The 19469-nt window shown below is 34.8% G+C and overlaps 1 protein-coding gene across 6 annotated transcripts in view; it reads left to right on the top strand.

Annotated features, from left to right (window-relative positions):
• LOC125645949 (protein lin-9 homolog) overlaps window positions 1-19469 on the top strand; it is a 30719-nt gene that overhangs the window by 7318 nt on the left and 3932 nt on the right. For 2 of the 6 annotated variants that reach the window (XM_048871972.2, XM_056142577.1), the window contains 12 exons: window positions 445-546; window positions 895-1022; window positions 1708-1833; window positions 1984-2141; window positions 6984-7117; window positions 7212-7334; window positions 9418-9519; window positions 13777-13857; window positions 14046-14159; window positions 14387-14482; window positions 17571-17654; window positions 19377-19469. The exon at window positions 19377-19469 is cut by the window's right edge and continues 2 nt beyond it. In XM_048871972.2, coding sequence (XP_048727929.2) covers window positions 445-546; window positions 895-1022; window positions 1708-1833; window positions 1984-2141; window positions 6984-7117; window positions 7212-7334; window positions 9418-9519; window positions 13777-13857; window positions 14046-14159; window positions 14387-14482; window positions 17571-17654; window positions 19377-19469 — 1341 coding nt within the window. Of the gene's footprint in view, window positions 1-444; window positions 547-894; window positions 1023-1707; window positions 1834-1983; window positions 2142-6983; window positions 7118-7211; window positions 7335-9417; window positions 9520-13776; window positions 13858-14033; window positions 14160-14386; window positions 14483-17570; window positions 17655-19376 lie in introns of all 6 variants that reach the window. The other 4 variants (XM_048871974.2, XM_056142578.1, XM_048871971.2 and 1 more) reach the window with 2 other exon arrangements.

Below are 19469 nucleotides of genomic sequence, written 5' to 3' on the forward strand. Positions count from 1 at the left end.
ATACAAATATAGGAAAAATCTTTAAAAATCTTCTTTTCAAGAACCATTGGGCCAAAGAAGTTGACATTTACATGAAAGCTTTCTGACATAGTGTAGATTCAAGTTTGCAAAGGGTAGTTTGGGCCATAATAGGGACTAAGGTTTTACATGCAAATATATATGGAAAGTCTTCAGATATGGGCCAAGGTGACTCAGGTGAGCGATGTAGCCCATGGGCCTCTTGTTTTAAAGATATAAAACATTGTCTGATATTTTCTATAATTTTCTAGTAGTTTTTTTAAAGATATAAAACATTGTCTGACAGTTTCTTTAGTTCATCAGTGACTAGGAACAGTCCACTCTAAATGTGCAGTTACAGATCAGGAAAAGTTTGTGTTTATTTCTTAAGGTCTGATAAATGGCAAAGAGTTTCTAATAGTTTTCAAAGTTACTATTGAATTGTAGCCAACACGCATCAGAAAGAAGAATGCCAAATTTTACAACGAAGATGAAGACACATCCTTCTCTATCAAACCACGGGCCCCCAAGAAGAGAGAGCGTAAACCCGTAAGACATTCTACAATTTCTGTTTGTCAGTACGACATTCTACAATTTCTGTTTGTCAGTGAAACATTTAACAATTTCTGTTTGTCAGTGAAACATTTTACAATTTCTGTTTGTCAGTAAGAGATTCTACAATTTCTGTTTGTCAGTACGACATTCTACAATTTTATGTTTGTCAGTTAAACGTTCTATGATTTCTCTTTGTCAGAGCAGATGATATCATATGAATTACCAAAAGATCTGGGAAAATGTATTACTTAGATTTATATGTACTAACAATTTCAAGATGACTGGGGTATAGGTGTTTTGTTTGGAATAAGTGTATAACAAAGATTTTTTGGTTGAATTCAGGGTGTCGGGTTGACGTTGCATGATAAAAAGATGGCACAAGCCATTGGGGTGCGACTACGAAACCTGCTGAAGTTACCTAAAGCTCATAAATGGGTGTGTTATGAGTGGTTCTATTCCAATTTAGACATGTAAGTTATCTCAGTAATTATAAAATTAGTTCATTTTTTGTATGCAAAAAGTCATATAGCAGTGATTTTTTAAGACCCATTTAAGGTCCGAATCTCGGCCCTTTCCCCTCCCCAAAATTACCAATTTTTTCCCAATTTAACTTGCACTTTTCCCCAGTGATAAAAACTGGTGAAAATGTATTTGTTAAAGAATAAGTTCAGTGCAGATAGTTTATGTACGAAATGACAAAGACACACGAATTCTAGTTGATATAGAAAGAATAGTCAACATTTTTAAGAGCTTAAAGAAAAGAAAGTTAAATATGTAAAATAAAAGAAGAATGACATCAATTTGTGTTTGATTTCTTGTTTGATAGGATATCTTTAGCATATTTACAATAATGACTAGGTTTTCCCAATTTGATCAAAATGTTGACAATTTTTCCCAATTCAAAAGCCACAGGACCCTTTTGAAAAATGTTGAATAATCACTGTAGAGTTTTACTAATGTAGATTTGTGTGAGTTGTTAGTTCTATCCTAACTTGAAGAGTTGAATTGTGAAAGAATTACATATCCCTATGAACGAACGAATAAGAACTTGATTTTACTCCCAATTTTGATGTGTGATATAGAAAATTGTTATGTCGGTGTTATGTATATGGCTGTAATGGCAGTGTTACATGTAGCTGTTCTTTTAATTTGCAGACCACTCTTCTTGATGGAAAACGATTTTTGTATCTGCATGAAAGAGTCTTTTCCACAACTTAAGATGAAAAAGCTACGGAGAGTGGAATGGTGTAAGATACGTCGCTTGATGGGCAAACCTCGCAGGTAATTCTGATCCCCACCCCACCCCCCCTTTCCAGAAAAATACTCCCCAAATGAATTTAGTCCAATTGTTTGGTAAGGTTGATAAGGAACCTCTATTGATTACAGAGCAAATCCAACATCAACAGTCGCCTTTATATATCCTTCTTACAGGTGTTCCCCAGCTTTCTTTGAGGAGGAGCGAGCAGCTCTTGAAATTCGACGCACGAAAATCCGATTACTTCAACAGAGGAAGATGTCGGAGTTGCAGACCTTCAAAGATCTGCCGGAAGAAATCCCGATGCACCTTGTTATTGGTACCAAAGTCACAGGTAACAAAATCCTTATGGAATATAATTACAGAATGTAGGAATCTGTGATGATTATCTTAGGGCTATTCCAGAAATAAATACATGGGGGGGTCGGGAGGCACCTTTTGTATATACCAAGCACCCATAAAAAAAATAAAAAATTACCCCATGACCCATCAAATTGATAAACTCATTTTACAATGACCCATCTAATTAAAAAAAAAACTAACCAGACCCACCACAAAAATATTTTTAAAAATGAAAACGGTACAAATCTCGCGAGGTTTTCGGGACAAACATTCTAGTCAATGACGCGATAATGCCTGTGCGACATTGTATCGCAGTAGTTCTGAAGAAACAATGTCAAATCAACAATCAAATATCGATGTTTACAAATAACCGCGTCACTCTGCCATTTCAAGTGACAGTCATGTGACCAGTTCAAACTTTCAGATCATCGGTGGTCTTATCTGTGTAAAGCTGTGTATTTTGTTATAACAGTACCGTACCAGAAGTTTAATAGAAATAAAAATATCAAATACCTCTTAGTAATTCGTTGTTTTACGCTCTTTCAGCCTTAAAACTAGACATTTGCTGTATGAGTTAATACCTCATGTTGGGATTCCCCTGACGCACGTGGGTCTATTTATAGACGTCTATTATGGGATGATTTATATATGTAGCCACTATATTTACTTTCTAAATAATATTGGCACTGTTTTCTTTTACATGCAGATGTTTTCAAGCATGTAATTAAGGGAAAGTTAATAACTTTATAAAGTAATTAATCTGCTTTAAAGTAATAATGTACAAAAATAAAACATGAACATCGGGTCATACAGTCTTGATAGAATAAATTGATGGTTCTATGATCAAGTTTCATTGATGGCCAGTTATTTGAATGGTGATGAGACCCAAGATACTCTTCTCTTGAATTTAAAGAAAAAGTTTATTTCACATTTATTTCACTTCTATGGGTGGTGCCGCACTATCTGAAATTGCTTCTGTGAGTGGTCCCTCATTACATTTTTATGCTTCTATGGGTGGTTACCCAAATTTTAAAGAGCCTTCTCTGGGTACCTCATATGTTTTAATGGAACAGCCCTTAGTGGGATTACAGAATGTAGGAATCTGTGATATTATTTTAGTGGGATTACAGAATGTAGAAATTTGTGATGATTATCTTAGTGGGATTACAGAATGTAGGAATATGCCCGTATATCGAAGTTACATATCATTAACTTACAGTACACGACACAAGTTTTATACACCCCATCGTGGAAAGACCACGACGGAAAATCCACGGAGATACACCGTGTCCTCCGTGTTCCACGGTGTGTGTTATTTGCAAATACACACAGCTGCTAACAGCTTTGTTCTGGCCACGGGAGCCTTGCGGGAGATGTGAAAATGTGCCGGAGGCCAAATACTCATGATAAGGGTGAAATTTTAAGAAAAGGAAAAATGTCAATATTTTCCCTCCTGATACTTATATTGTTTTTTAGCGTTTTGAGCCAATTCCAACGATACCAAACACTATATATTATGTTTTTGAGAAAACCTGGTTTTGAAATTTTTTCTTTTAGTCTTTTGTTCTTCATTAAAATATTCTTAAATTCTATGTTTGAATAATGCGTACTTGCAGGCAATTCCTGTTTTGAATATTCAGTAAATGAAAACATACATGTACACCATGTGATAGGGATATTTAATAATTAGATGTGCTCTCTCTCTCTCTCTCTCTCTCTCTCTCTCTCTCTCTCTCTCTCTCTCTCTCTGACAAATGCACTGTTTAACATGATTACTTTCATCATATTGTGTTAGTATGCATCTTGACAAATATAACTTGATCCAATATAGAAATTAGAGCATTGTCGATGATTAACAAATTGGAATTAATTTATTACTTAATTAATAGAAGCAAAAATACAAACCATCGAATTATTTATTTTTAAAATCCCGAGTTAATTACATTTGACGGAGACTTATGTTCAATGTATTTTCAAATTGATAGAGATTTTCATAAAAAAAAAAATTTCATCGGGAGTGTCTGGATAATGTAATGATTTTTGTGTAATAAGTATATACCATGCAAATTCTTAGGGTCTTTGTCACAGTATAACTAAATTACGGTTAGCTAGTTTGGGTTTTGACTTCTTATAAAAAGTGTGAAATATATTGGATCGGCGAGATATCAGATCTAGTCTAAGATCACGGTTATCTTGCGCCAACCCAATGTATTTCAAACTTTCCACAAGAAGCCAAGCACTTCTGTTGATTTCAAATACACGGATTAGCTGACCCCCAATTGTTCTTCTAAGGCAAAAACCCCTTTTGAATTTGCATGGAATGTACAAGTTATACACAGGTCATTGTTATAGTCATACATCATAGTACCGCTAAACCAACAAACATTTTTTATACATATATATATAGGAATCACTCTGTCTGTCCGTCCGTCCGTCCGTCCGTCTGTCTGTGCAGATTCGTGTCCGGGCCATAACTTCTTTGTTCTTTGACTTAGGCATACCATATTTGGCACACAGGTAGATCACCATGAGACGATGTGTCGAGTACCTTCATGACCTCTATATGACCTTGACCCTTGACCTCAAGGTCAAAATTAAAGGTTTTTTACAATGGATTCGTGTCCGGGCCATAACTTCTTTGTTCTTTGACATAGGCACACCATATTTGACACATGAGTGTATCACCATGAGACGATGTGTCATTCTGAGTGCAAGTTTAAAAATAGCGAATTGCGCATCACTGTGTAAAACGGATACGATCATGGTTTGTAAATCACCACTTGCTAAGATTTTCGAGTGTATACTATTTTTACTCACAATTTCTCACATGTAATTGCATTTTGCAAGTATTTCGAGTCCTCAGAGGGCAGTTTTGTAAGGCAAACTTGATAAATTTATTTTTTAAAAAGCCATTTTGATCACTACTTTCTAAAAGTGGCAGGTTTTACAGGAGAGTAAATAGATGGCTACATTACAAATGTTAGGCGTAGCTGCATATAAATTCAGGTTATACTGTACATATTGATCTGAGGTTATAGATGTAGCGTCCCGGAATTTGCCGAAGTTTGCCGAATGATAGTATTGACACCTTGTTGTTATTTTGATTATCTTTTCCCATGTAATTCTATCATGGAGTTGGTGGGATAAAGCTTGCAAAATTCATGTGAGATTTCTTAAACACCGAATGAATCCCTTACATGTGAATTATTCACACTTTTTTGAAATTTTATATGTAAAATTCCTTTGAAATACTTATTTATTGTTAGATATAAACATGCATCAGGCAAACATGACCTTATTGTTTGTTTTCCCCATATCTTTCAAAGCCAGAGTAAGCAAATCAGACATTTGGCATGTGGAAATGACTTTCTCATGTCACTATTTTGACTTACATGTATTTGTGTAGTAATTTCGTTTTTCCTTTGACATCTTACACCATATTATATCTCACGTATATCTCATACCATGTCAAATATATCTCACGTATATCTCATATCATATCAAATATATCACATCTATATCTCACACAACATCAAAGAAATCACACATATATCTCATATCATATAAAAATATCACACATATATTTCATACCATATCAAATATATCTCACATATATCTCATACCATATCAAAGATGTCACATATCTCATTCCATGTCAAAAATATATAACATGCATATCTCACTTAATATCAAAGATATCGCTCATATATCTCACACCATATCAAATGTATCCCTCGTATATTTCATACCATATCAAATATTCCTCGTATATCTCATACCATATCAAATATATTCCTCGTATATCTCATACCATATCAAATATATTCCACGTATATCTCATACCATATCAAATATATCACATGGATATTAAAAAAAATCTATAAAAAAAAATCACCCATATATCTCCTACGATATCAAAGAAATCACACATATATCTCATATCATATCAAAGAAATTGCATACTACAATGTATTATACTATTTCATTCCCCATGCCATAGCATAAACATAAAATTGTCATTTTAAAAGAATAATATTTACCAAAAGAAAGTTCTACTTAATATCCAGTTAACCATTTATTTACAAATGATCGAGACATTTTTAAAATTAGATTTAGTTAATCAATTACTTTTAAAAATTCTAAAATGATACATCGCCTAAAATATCCATATACAGTGAAAGGTGAAGATAAAGAACAGTAATCAATCTCATAACTCCTGTAAGCGATAAAAAAAATAGAAAGTTTGGCAAACACGGACCCCTGGACATACCAGAGGTAGGATCAGGTGCCTAGGAGGGGTAATCATCCCCTGTTGACTGGTCACACCCGCCGTGAGCCCTATATCCTGATAGGTAAACGGAGTTATCCATAGTCAAATTCAGTGTGCCAAGAACGGCCTAACAATCAGTATATTCCCTTTTTGCCTTTCAATAAAATGGAGCTTTCAAGCTCTTCATGAGAAGGAGGAGCAATTCTTCAAATCTCATAGCATATATACCAAACAAATCATAGCATGTCATTAAAATCCCTTACCATCTCAGCATAGAAATTAAAAATGTCATTGTATAAAGTGACAAAGTACTTGTAACAATGCGGAATGAATTTTGTTATGTACACTGAAGAGTACATGTAAGCTTTCAAAAGGGTAATTATTAACTTTGAGTTTATTAAGAGATGTTTGGATAGTATTTGGAAGATGGGATAATTGATATGAGCATTCGAAGTTTGTTGTCAATCATTCCTTTGGACTTGACAAAATTTCCGATGATAAGCATGCACTATAGACAAGTTCCAAGGTTTTATTTTCCAACAAGTTATTTTTGTGATTTTTCAGCACGCTTACGGAAGCCCCAGGATGGATTATTCACAGGTGTGGTAGACGCGTTGGACACGGTGACAAATACGTACAGAATTACTTTTGACAGACCTGGGATTGGTACACACTCTATTCCTGACTATGAAGTTCTGGTAAGAACAGATGTTGCCGCTTATCACTGTAAAATTCAGTAACAATATTCAACTGAAATTTCTGTGTCTTCATGTGCTTATTTCCTTGTAACAGAGTGTAGAGCCTCAGGAGACGATCCCATTGTCAGCATTTCAACAGAAACACCGGCCCAGGCAGCCTGCCTTGTTCTCACCACCCAAGTTTGTCCCCAGTCTCGGATCCCCAAACCCAGAGCTGGTAAACTATATCAGTTGTCAGGAGAACATTTTGAGAAACAGTCTTAAATAATATTTCATATATGCCAATTTTTTGGTAGCATTTCCCCAAAATACTTTGAACAGTTCAAAAGATTTCTCAAACAGACCGATTTATAGAGAAAGTAGGAATATAATTTTAGGAAGGGAAGGGCATAAAAGAGCTTGCAAATTCAGTATTAGATCAATATATCTTGTACTGAGTACTCCGGTTGACTTACAAAATAGTTAAGACTTGAGACTATTTGACAGGTTCCTTTACATAAGAATGTTGGACATAGATTTTTATGCCCCCGAGATCGAAGATCGGGGGGCATATTGTTTTTGTCCTTTCTGTAATTCTGTCATTCTGTCTGAAACTTTAACCTTGCTAATAACTTTTGAACAGTAAGTGATAGAGCTTTGATATTTCACATGAGTATTCCTTGTGACAAGACCTTTTCGTGGGTACCAGCATTTGACCCCATGACCTTGACCTTGGAGTTTGACCTACTTTTTGAAAACTTTAACCTTGCCAATAACTATTGGACATTAAGAGATAGAGCTTTGATATTTCACATGAGTATTCCATGTGACAAGACCTTTCCGTGGGTACCAATATTTTTGACCCCGTGACCTTGACCTTGGAGCTTGACCTACTTTTTGAAAACTTTAACCTTGCTAATAACTTTTGAACGATAAGAGATAGAGCTTTGATGTTTCACATGAGTATTCCTTGTGACAAGACCTTTTTGTGGGTACCAACATTTTTTACCCCGTGACCTTGGAGTTTGACCTACTTTTTGAAAACTTTAACCTTGCTAATAACTTTTGAACAATAAGTGATAGAGCTTTGATATTCTACATGAATATTCCTTGTGACAAGACCTTTCCGTGGGTACCAACATTTTTGACCCTGTGACCTTGACCTTGGAATTTGACGTACTTTTGAAAACTTTAACCTTGCTAATAACTTTTGAACAGTAAAAGATAGAGCTTTGATATTTCACATGAGTATTCCTTGTGACAAGACCTTTCCGTTGGTATTGAACCTTTTGACCTTGACATTTGACCTACTTTTAATTTTTTTTTACATTGGTCATAACTTCTAAATGGTAAATATTAGAGCTTTCATATTGTACATGAGCTTTTCCTTTGACAAGATCTTTCTACTGGTACCAAGATATTTGCCCTTAATTGTGACTTTGGCCATCTTCGGAATTGGCCATTATCGGGGGCATTTGTGTTTCACAAACACATCTTGTTAGACTTGAGACTGTTTGACAGGTTCATGTACATAAGGATGTTGGACAGAGATTTTTAGACTTGAGACTATTTGACAGGTTCATGTACATAACGATGTTGGACAGAGATAGTTAGACTTGAGACTGTTTGACAGGTTCCTTTACATAAGGATGTTGGACAGAGATATTTAGACGTTAGACTATTTGACAGGTTCATGTACATAAGGATGTTGGACAGAGATAGTTAGACTTGAGACTGTTTGACAGGTTCCTTTACATAAGGATGTTGGACAGAGATAGTTAGACTTGAGACTGTCTGACAGGTTCCTTTACATAAGAATGTTGGACACGGTTCTTATTACTTTTATACACAGTGTTTAGTTATTCAATTTCAATATGGCTGATCTTATAGTAACAGATGGAGGTTTCCCACCCCCAAAAAAGTAATTAGATTGTCTGGTTCCCTAACCCTGGAAATTGTCTGGTTCCCTAACCCTGGAATAGACTTGTGTTATCTTATAACAATGAATAGGTAAAAATTTGTACATGAGATTTATCTAGTTCTTTAAGATTTGTCGATGGATGTATATTTCCTCGTAAAGCCCCAATCATATACTTGTATTCATCATTTGGACTTGCGTAAAAGATTATTATCAGAAGAAGAAAAGGGGAAAATGTTGTCTGGACTCTGATGAGATCAGAGTGTATTTTGAACTAATCATTTAGTTTACTGGGTATACTTGTTTACAAAACACAATAGATGGGCCTTGGCTATGTCTTTGTGACACAAATGCATTATCATCTGGTGTTGGGACTCGCTGAGAAATTATTTCTCTTTAACAGGACAACGACCCCCTCCTGAGTGGGTCTACGTTCACAGGGAAATTACTCAGTCTGGAAGGCGGGACATACGGAGGATTTCCTATCAAGTTCCTAGTTCAAGTGGTGAGAATGGCTTCTGACACAAAATACTATTTAACACAAAATACCATAAAACACAAAATAACATACAACACAAAATAACATACAACACAAAATAACATATAACACAAAATACCATAAAACACAAAATAACATACAACACAAAATACTACATAACACAAAATACCATACAACACAAAATACTACATAACACAAATTACCATCTAACCTATATAACACAAAATAACATATTGCTCAAAGTACTATATAACACAAAATACCATACAACACAAAATACCATACAACACAAAATACCATACAACACAGAATACTACATAACACAAAATACCATATACAGTACCCGCAACGTTATTCTTGACATTCCTATCGTGTTCTATCGTGCGTGTATCCTATCGTATCGTGTTTTGCGTTTATCAGGTTTTCCGTTTTTTATCGTGTTTTGCGTTTATCAGGTCTATCGTGTTTTGCATGTATCAGGTTTTCCGTTTATTGTGAAATTCGTTTATTGTGTAGCTTTCGGAAACTATCGGGATTGTAAATCAAATCTAATGAAAAAGTACGATACTTTTCAAAAGCTTTATTCGTTTTGTTATAGAAGCTATTTTTAGGAATCGAGAAAAGGCAGTATATTTTAAGGAGAACATAAAGCTGTCGATTGTAAGGCAGAAGAAGAGCCAGAAAGGGTGAAAATTTATCACAATTCCATTCTAAGTAATATGAAAAGTAGGCAGTGGTTTGCCAGGCAAACTGGGGACAGTAAATCTGAAAGTTCCTTCATGTACAGTTCATAAACATTTGCTTGTCTAGAAACAATTATTTGTAATTAATACTAACAGAGAAATAGGAAGTTCCAATTTGAGAGGAAAAATCAGTAAATTACAATGTACGTTGTTTATTACATATATTTTAATAAAGGCTCCTTTTCTTCCGATTTTTACCACCTGTGTTCTATTTATATACCCACCATTGAACGTGTGCGCGTCTGTATATCACCCGTGTTTTGACAGCTAACATTCTCAGGGACATTGTATTTGACAAATTTAGAAGATTAAGTTTTAAAAGGGTGTAAGGGTGTTGCATCTCCCAAAAGTCTGCCCAACTAGGCATGACTCGGCTGTCATCATTGTTTTTTGTTGTTGTACCTATAATCATACAGGTAGATACTGGAATTTAATAACGGGTTTGATGATGATATATATATTTTTTTTTTACATGCTAAACACACATTTTTTTAAGCGTTTCAAAATTGTGAATTTAAAAAAGCTGCGTTTTATTTATTAATTTTTTTCCATAGTTTATTTATTTTTGTTATTAAGATATCAATTCAAATACATATGTTCCCCAATTACTTATGAATATCAATCATCACTCATCGTGTAGAAATATCTAATGTATGAAGATTTGGGGTAATGCAGTGGATGTTTTTTAAAGTGGTCATGATGAAAATAATTGTAATTGTTGATTGACCGATGAACTTAGGGCTTGATGCCAAATAGCCCCCTCCTCGCTACACACAAAATATTCCTTGGTTTATTTCACATTCAAGATAATAGACATTAGAATTAGAGAGCTACTGAAGCATGATATCCGTACATTATATTACATTTAATTAATTCACTGTATAATTTATATATTAAACATTAGGTGACAATTATAATTTTAGAGTCATTGGCTGGGAAAATTCAAATAGATATCAAATAATGAATTAAGTATCGTATACAGTTTAGCTTTCAGATTTTAGCTGTGATGGCGTAAAAAATTGAAATAAAAATATTTTTTTTAAAGTACGACTGTGTATTAAAGAAATTATACGTTTTAGGTGTATGATGAATAGTCAAGTCCTTCAGTATTATTACCAACATAATGTAATTATGTTGTCGGTATCAAAATTTCGTTCTGTCTAAATTGATTCTAAATTTACAACATTTCTATCAGGTTTTCCGTTTATCGTGAAGATCGTTTATCGTGTTTTGCGTTTATCAGGTCTATCGTGAAGATCGTTTATCAGGTTTTGCGTTTATAAGGTTTATCATGTATCCTATCGTATCGTGCGTGTATCCTATCCTATTGTGCGTGTATCCTATCCTATCGTGCGTGTATCGTGTTCTATCGTTTATCATGTCAAGAATAACGTTGCGGGTACTGTAACACAAAATAACATATAACACAAAATACAACACAAAATAACATACAACACAAAATACCATACAACACAAAATAACACACAACACAAAATAAAATACAACACAAAATAACATAACACAAATACCATGTAACACAAAATACCATGTAACACAAAATACCATGTAACACAAAATAACACACAGCACAAAATACTACATAACACAAAATACTACATAACACAAAATACCATACAACACAAAATACCACACAACACAAAATAACATATAACACAAAATAACACACAGCACAAAATACTACATAACACAAAATAACATATAACACAAAATACAACACAAAATAACATACAACACAAAATACTACATAACACAAAATAACACACAGCACAAAATAACATATAACACAAAATAACATACAACACAAAATAACATACAACACAAAATACTACATAACACAAAATAACACACAGCACAAAATACTACATAACACAAAATAACATATAACACAAAATACAACACAAAATAACATACAACACAAAATACTACATAACACAAAATAACACACAGCACAAAATAACATATAACACAAAATAACATATAACACAAAATACAACACAAAATAACACACAGCACAAAATACTACATAACACAAAATAACATACAACACAAAATAACACACAACACAAAATAACATATAACACAAAATAACATATAACACAAAATACAACACAAAATAACATACAACACAAAATAACATACAACACAAAATACTACATAACACAAAATACCATACAACACAAAATAACATACAACACAAAATAACACACAGCACAAAATACTACATAACACAAAATACCATACAACACAAAATAACATATAACACAAAATAACATACAACACAAAATAACATACAACACAAAATAACATATAACACAAAATAACATATAAAACAAAATACAACACAAAATAACATATAACACAAAATAACATATAACACAAAATACAACACAAAATAACATACAACACAAAATAACATACAACACAAAATACTACATAACACAAAATAACACACAACACAAAATAACATATAACACAAAATAACATATAACACAAAATACAACACAAAATAACATACAACACAAAATAACATAGGACACAAAATACCATATAACACAAAATAACATAACACAAATACCATGTAACACAAAATACCATGTAACACAAAATAACACACAGCACAAAATACTACATAAAACAAAATAACATACAACACAAAATAACACACAGCACAAAATACTACATAACACAAAATAACACACAGCACAAAATAACATACAACACAAAATAACATACAACACAAAATACTACATAACACAAAATAACACACAACACAAAATAACATATAACACAAAATAACATATAACACAAAATACAACACAAAATAACATACAACACAAAATAACATAGGACACAAAATACCATATAACACAAAATAACATAACACAAATACCATGTAACACAAAATACCATGTAACACAAAATAACACACAGCACAAAATACTACATAAAACAAAATAACATACAACACAAAATAACACACAGCACAAAATACTACATAACACAAAATAACACACAGCACAAAATAACATACAACACAAAATAACATACAACACAAAATACTACATAACACAAAATAACACACAACACAAAATAACATATAACACAAAATAACATATAACACAAAATACAACACAAAATAACATACAACACAAAATAACATAGGACACAAAATACCATATAACACAAAATAACATAACACAAATACCATGTAACACAAAATACCATGTAACACAAAATAACACACAGCACAAAATACTACATAAAACAAAATAACATACAACACAAAATAACACACAGCACAAAATACTACATAACACAAAATAACACACAGCACAAAATAACATATAACACAAAATAACATATAACACATAATACCATTTAACAACTGTTGTCTTTGCTGAGATGTTGGAGGAAATTCATCTCTCTCTCTCTCTCTCTCTCCCTCTCTCTCTCTCTCTGTTTCTTTATCTTATGAATTCTAATTGTTTTTTACCTGCAGACAAGACTTTCAAAAATACTTTCACTGAAGAAAGATTGGATCAATCAATTGAAGGAGTTAAATTCACAAGCAGAAAAAACGGTGGGTATTATTTCTGATATGATTAAAACTCTGAATTTGTTTGATTCTTCTAACATCAGTAATGGTAATTACATATGCTAATGCAGAAAAATCATACATCTGTGATGAAGATGATAGAACTGTAGGGCATGTCAAGCTTCTAGATTTAAGCTTGAAACTCTGTATTTTATCATCAGAAATCATTCCAGCAGCCCATCACGCCAGACTTTCAGAGAAAATACGCCACCACTGTCCTGGAACTGGAGCAGCTGAACAAACAGTTAGCTGACTGTCTGGCAGGGGTACAGATGTACTGCAAGGAGGTAAAGCATTGAATGGGGGTTCATAGGAACAGCACAGGCCAATGTTCTGTTAGTCTCTGTCAACAGTTACTATTATATAGAACATTTAGTTTATTGAAATGTTATGCATTAGTATTTTAAAGTTCTGTTTTGTGTGACTTGATACAATGTATATATATTCCATGGTATATTAGCTGTTACAAGCAGTCAATATTTGTGGTGTTATTTGTGAGTTTTCTTGATTACAGCTAGCTCCAGACATTGGTATGACTCCTCTGGATGAGCCGTCACAAATCAAGACCAACTGTGATGAAGAGGCTGTCGAGATTGTGAACAGAATCAGTGTAAGGCCAAATAGTGTCATAAAAGAATGTTTCATTCATACCTCACCCAGGGTATTCACTAAAAGTTTAATGCTTGTGTTTATATATTTACATGAAGAATCTGGTGTTTCATTCATACCTCACCCAGGGTATTCACTAAAGTTAAATGCTTGTGTTTATATATTTACATGAAGAATCAGGTGTTTAATCATACCTCACTCAGGGTATTCACTAAAAGTTAAATGCTTGTGTTTATATATTTACATGAAGAATCAGGTGTTAAATCATACCTCACTCAGGGTATTCACTAAAAGTTAAATGCTTGTGTCTATATATTTACATGGATATTTACATGAAGAATCAGGTGTTTAATTCATACCTCACTCAGGATATTCACTAAAACTTACATGCTTGTGTTTATATATTTATGTCTCCCCTCTTTCATGGGGAGACATTGTTTTTGTACTTTCTGTCTGTCCGTCTGACACAAAATCTTGTGAACACTTCACCTCCTATGTGGCTTATCAGATAGATTTGAAACTTTGTACAATGCTTCATTGCCATTGTAGATGTGTATATTGTCGGAACAGGAAGAACCAATTATTTTCCTAAAAGTTCTGGTGGATCTAAGAGGGGTGGAGGATGTTAAAAGAGCTTGTGAATGCTTCTCCTATATTGCTTATCCGATATACTTGAAATTTTGTACAATACTTCAATGCCATTTGCAGATGTGCATATTGTAGGGACAGGATGATCCATTTTTTCCTTAGATTATAGTGGATCTGAGGGGTGGAGGGTGTAAAATAGTTTGTGAACGCTTCTCCTATGTGGCTTATTGGAGTTCATAATGTCTATGTTCCTATTAATGGCTTTATATCCTCCATACCATGTAGTGCATAAAGGGGAGGTTTCATTTGGTGCACTTCCAATTTGAGGAGCTGGGTAGACATTTGTTTTCATTAAAACAATCTCTAGTTACATGAAGAATGAGGTGTTTAATTCATACCTCACTCAGGATATTTACTAAAAGTTACATGGCATTGCTTGTGTTTATGTATTTACATGAAGAATCAGGTGTTTAATTCATACATCACCCAGGGTATTCACTAAAAGTGAAATATTTGTGTTTATATACTACTCAAAATTTGATAAGGATCATTAGGTTATATGTGTGTAATTTACCACTAACATAACAAAAGACATAAATTTGACTCAGAAACGTGTTTACTCGGGTTATAAATGAAAATTCATGAACGGCATGAACTTTTATCAATACAGAATGCTTGAAATCTGATAACAACACCAAAAGGCATTTCTTTACAAAACGTTAACAGCAAACCAGAGAAAAAATTACAGTTTTTGGAGATAGTCCATCATTACACTTAGTCGATGAAGTGTCAATACCGGATATGGCCTCCCCTTGCATCAACGACGGCTTGACAACATCGAACCATGCTGTCAATAAGCACCCGGATGTTTCCAATGGGAAGGTTGTTCCACTCTTCCACGAGGGCGTTTCCGAGCTCTGCCAAAGTCGTGGATTATGCTCTACCGCGTGAAAGGGCAACCTGCAGCATGTTCCATACATGCTCAATCGGGTTCAAGTCCGGCGAGCGCGCTAGCCAGTCCATACGGACAATTGTCTCCTGCTGAAGGTACTGCTCCACTACCCTGGCGCGATGAGGATGGGCGTTATCATCCATCAGGATGAACTCAGGGCCAACAGCACCAACGTAGGGTCTGACGTAAACATCGAGGATCTCATCCCGGTACTGCACCCCTGTCATTGTTCCTCTCTCCAGGACATGAAGATCTGTTCTTCCATCCCTGCTGATTCCACCCCAGACCATGATGGAACCACCACCATAATGGTCTTGTTCACTGATGTTGGCATCATGGAAACGTTCACGTTGTCGTCGCCACACTCGGTGCCTCCTGTCTGTAAAGTCCAAACAATACCTGGACTCATCGGTGAACAGAACTAGAACCCAATCGTTCTGTGTCCAAGTGACATGATCTTCAGCCCAGTCCAATCCCTCCCGCCGGTGTCGAACAGTCAGAGAGACTCGAACACATGCTCTTCTCAAGTTGAGACCTGCATTGTGAAGCCGATTCCATATCGTCTGAGTGGACACATTCACCCCCGAGGCATTCAGGAGGTCGTTCCGTAGGCTGGTTGCTGTCCAGAAGGGATGGCGTTGTGCCTGAAGAGCCATAAAATGGTCTTGGTGTTGGGTTGTCGACCTCTGACGACCACCCCCATGTCGGTGTGCTGCTGTACCAAAAGTTTGCTGTCGGTTCCAGGCCCTGTTTACAACGCGCTGGCTGACGTTTAGTGCATTTGCAATGTCACGTTGTGAATAGCCAGCATCAAGCATTCCAATACATCTGCCCAGTTATTCTGTCGTCAGGCGCCTTACACGTTGAGGGGGCATTGTGTTGATAAACGTAGTGTAAACACTCAAGTGAGTTTGAAATTTTAGGAAGAATCAGACACCGATGCCAGAGTGAAAATCGTGCAATGGTAGCAAAAGCATAAACTGTGATGAGAAATTCATTTCCCATGGCATGAAATGCACGTGCAAGTTTGTTGAAGACGTTTTTGATTTCACTTGGACACAATATTGCCAGTTATGCGGTCATTAATTTTTTAAACAGAAAAATATCTATGATCCTTATCAAATTTTGAGTAGTATATATACATGCATCAACCCCACCCACCCTCCACTTTGTCCCATCTGTCTCTCACAAAGTTTGTGCACACAGTACCATGTGTAGTTGTGTGAAACACGTTAGGTTTTTGGATGAAATGAAGTTGTGTTATTTTCTGCACTATTAAGTGGAAGTTTGATATATGGGGGATGTTTGTGAATGTAGCTTCTGCCACAGTTTAAATTGAACTTTACAAAAATGTTTATGGGTATCCTGGCGGCCGCTTCACCAAACGACCGCCTGGTAAGTGTTCAGATGAAAGGGGGATATGTTTTTGCATGAAATTTGAATGTTAGTTATGAAGGGAAGAGAAATTTAAATGTTAGTTATGGAAGGAAGAGAAATTTACAAGGTATTTTGTAATAGATAAATTTTTAAACATATTCTTTTTTTTCAGGGGATGTTTCATAAAAGAACCTCCAAAAACCATAGGGTTATTGACCTGATCTCCAGTTTGACGTCTCTTATGCTTCAAGTCAGGGTAGGTCATTGGTTTGTTTTACGTCCCATCAACAATTTTTCACTCATAAGGAAACGTCACCAGCTGTAGGTTAAATACCATAAATTTAGATCTTTCCATGGCTCTAAGGATATGGCAGTGGGGGTTCTTTAACATGCCTATGTCTGCCGTGACACTGATCTTTCCATGGCTCTAAGGATATAGCAGTGGGGGTTCTTTAACATGCCTATGTCTGCTGTGACACAGAATCTCATTTAAAGATCTTGTCCTAAAAAACTTGAAACTTTTAAATGCCTGATGTTTGGTGAAGGAACAGTCAATACCTATTTTTATCGCAATTCACCTTTGAATTAGAACGCTTTGGCCGATATAGTATTGCGTTGTGTGACGACACAATTGAATCTGTTTGTAATACAATTGCGAAATGCAACAGAAACTCTTATTGGTCCATATGTATAAGTCCTTCCAAATTCCCTTATACGGGAGTAGTCAGCATTTGAAAACATGACGGCCAGATGCTAGATGGCAAAAAAACTTCAAAGGAAGAAAGAGAAAAAGTTGTATTCTTGTGTTGTTGTCTCATAAATTTAATATAAAAAAAAATCCTAACATATTTTCCTACTATACTTGTGTCCAAACATACTTTCAAATATTTATTAAAACCCCATACGACCCAAAAACTCGATCACAGCTTTTGATGATTTCGTTCGTAGACGTAGCCATGTTAGGTAGTCAGTCAATTCGAATCCCGGTTCATTTCCATATTGGCACAATAGCGTCTAGATGTGTACTAATATCCCACAAATATTTTAGCTAAATTGTTTAAATAATATACCACCCCAGTCCTATTAAATGATAATTATTCAAATAGCTAAACTCACGGCAGTGCGGCTTTCATTAGTCATGAGGGGCCGCACCGGCCGGTCTCCATCTTATGTCCTTATGTAGCATTTTCGTTCATCTAGACCTTTACAAAAACTAGTACAAAAATGTTTTAATATCTATTAATTATTCGTGTTGATAATAAATGAAGAGCGAATACATAACTTAAAACCGATTTTATAAATAGATACCAATAGCAAGAGTTCGAATTGACCGGCTACCTAACATGGCTACGTCAACAAACGAAATCATTTGAAGCTGAGAGTTTTCGGGTGGTGTGTGGCTTTAATGAATATTTGAGGGTATGTTTGGACGCAAGTATATAGTAGGAAAATATGTTAAGATTTTTTTTATATTGAGTTTATGAGACAGCAACACAAGAATACACCGATTTCAGGCCTCAACCGTTCGCAGCTTTTTGTGACCCGTAAATCGAAGGTTTTTATAAGAGGTGGATCTTTTCAGAGAGCTTTGTACAGTTCTCCAGCTGCACTGAATCCGCTCGAGAAAGTGGGCGGGCTGTAATCGGCCAATGAAAACTCTTGTTGTATTACATCAAACATGTCATTCAAATTGTTCAATCGTCTCATTCAATTGTGTCGTCACACAACGCAATACTATATCGGGTAAAGCGTTCTAATTCAAAGGTGAATTGCGATAAGTCTTAGGTTTGATGTGACCAAGGTGCAAATGGGGCTCGAATCCATGACTTCCCAATCGCAGTACAAATTCTGTCAATCACAGCGCCATTGTGACTGGTGCACTGTACTATAAAATATGTAGATATACTAGTTTGAGGTTGTGTATTTCCCAAATTACTTTTACAGTTATCAGTATATAATGTATTTTTCATCATTTCAGACATTCTCTGAGCAAGAATTTAACTCATTTGAATTCAAGTGTTTACAAGATACTTTGAAAGAAATAAAGGATAAATTAGATGGAAATAGCATA

The sequence above is a fragment of the Ostrea edulis genome, chromosome 6 (genome assembly GCF_947568905.1).
Source record: "Ostrea edulis chromosome 6, xbOstEdul1.1, whole genome shotgun sequence".
NCBI lineage: Eukaryota > Metazoa > Mollusca > Bivalvia > Ostreida > Ostreidae > Ostrea > Ostrea edulis.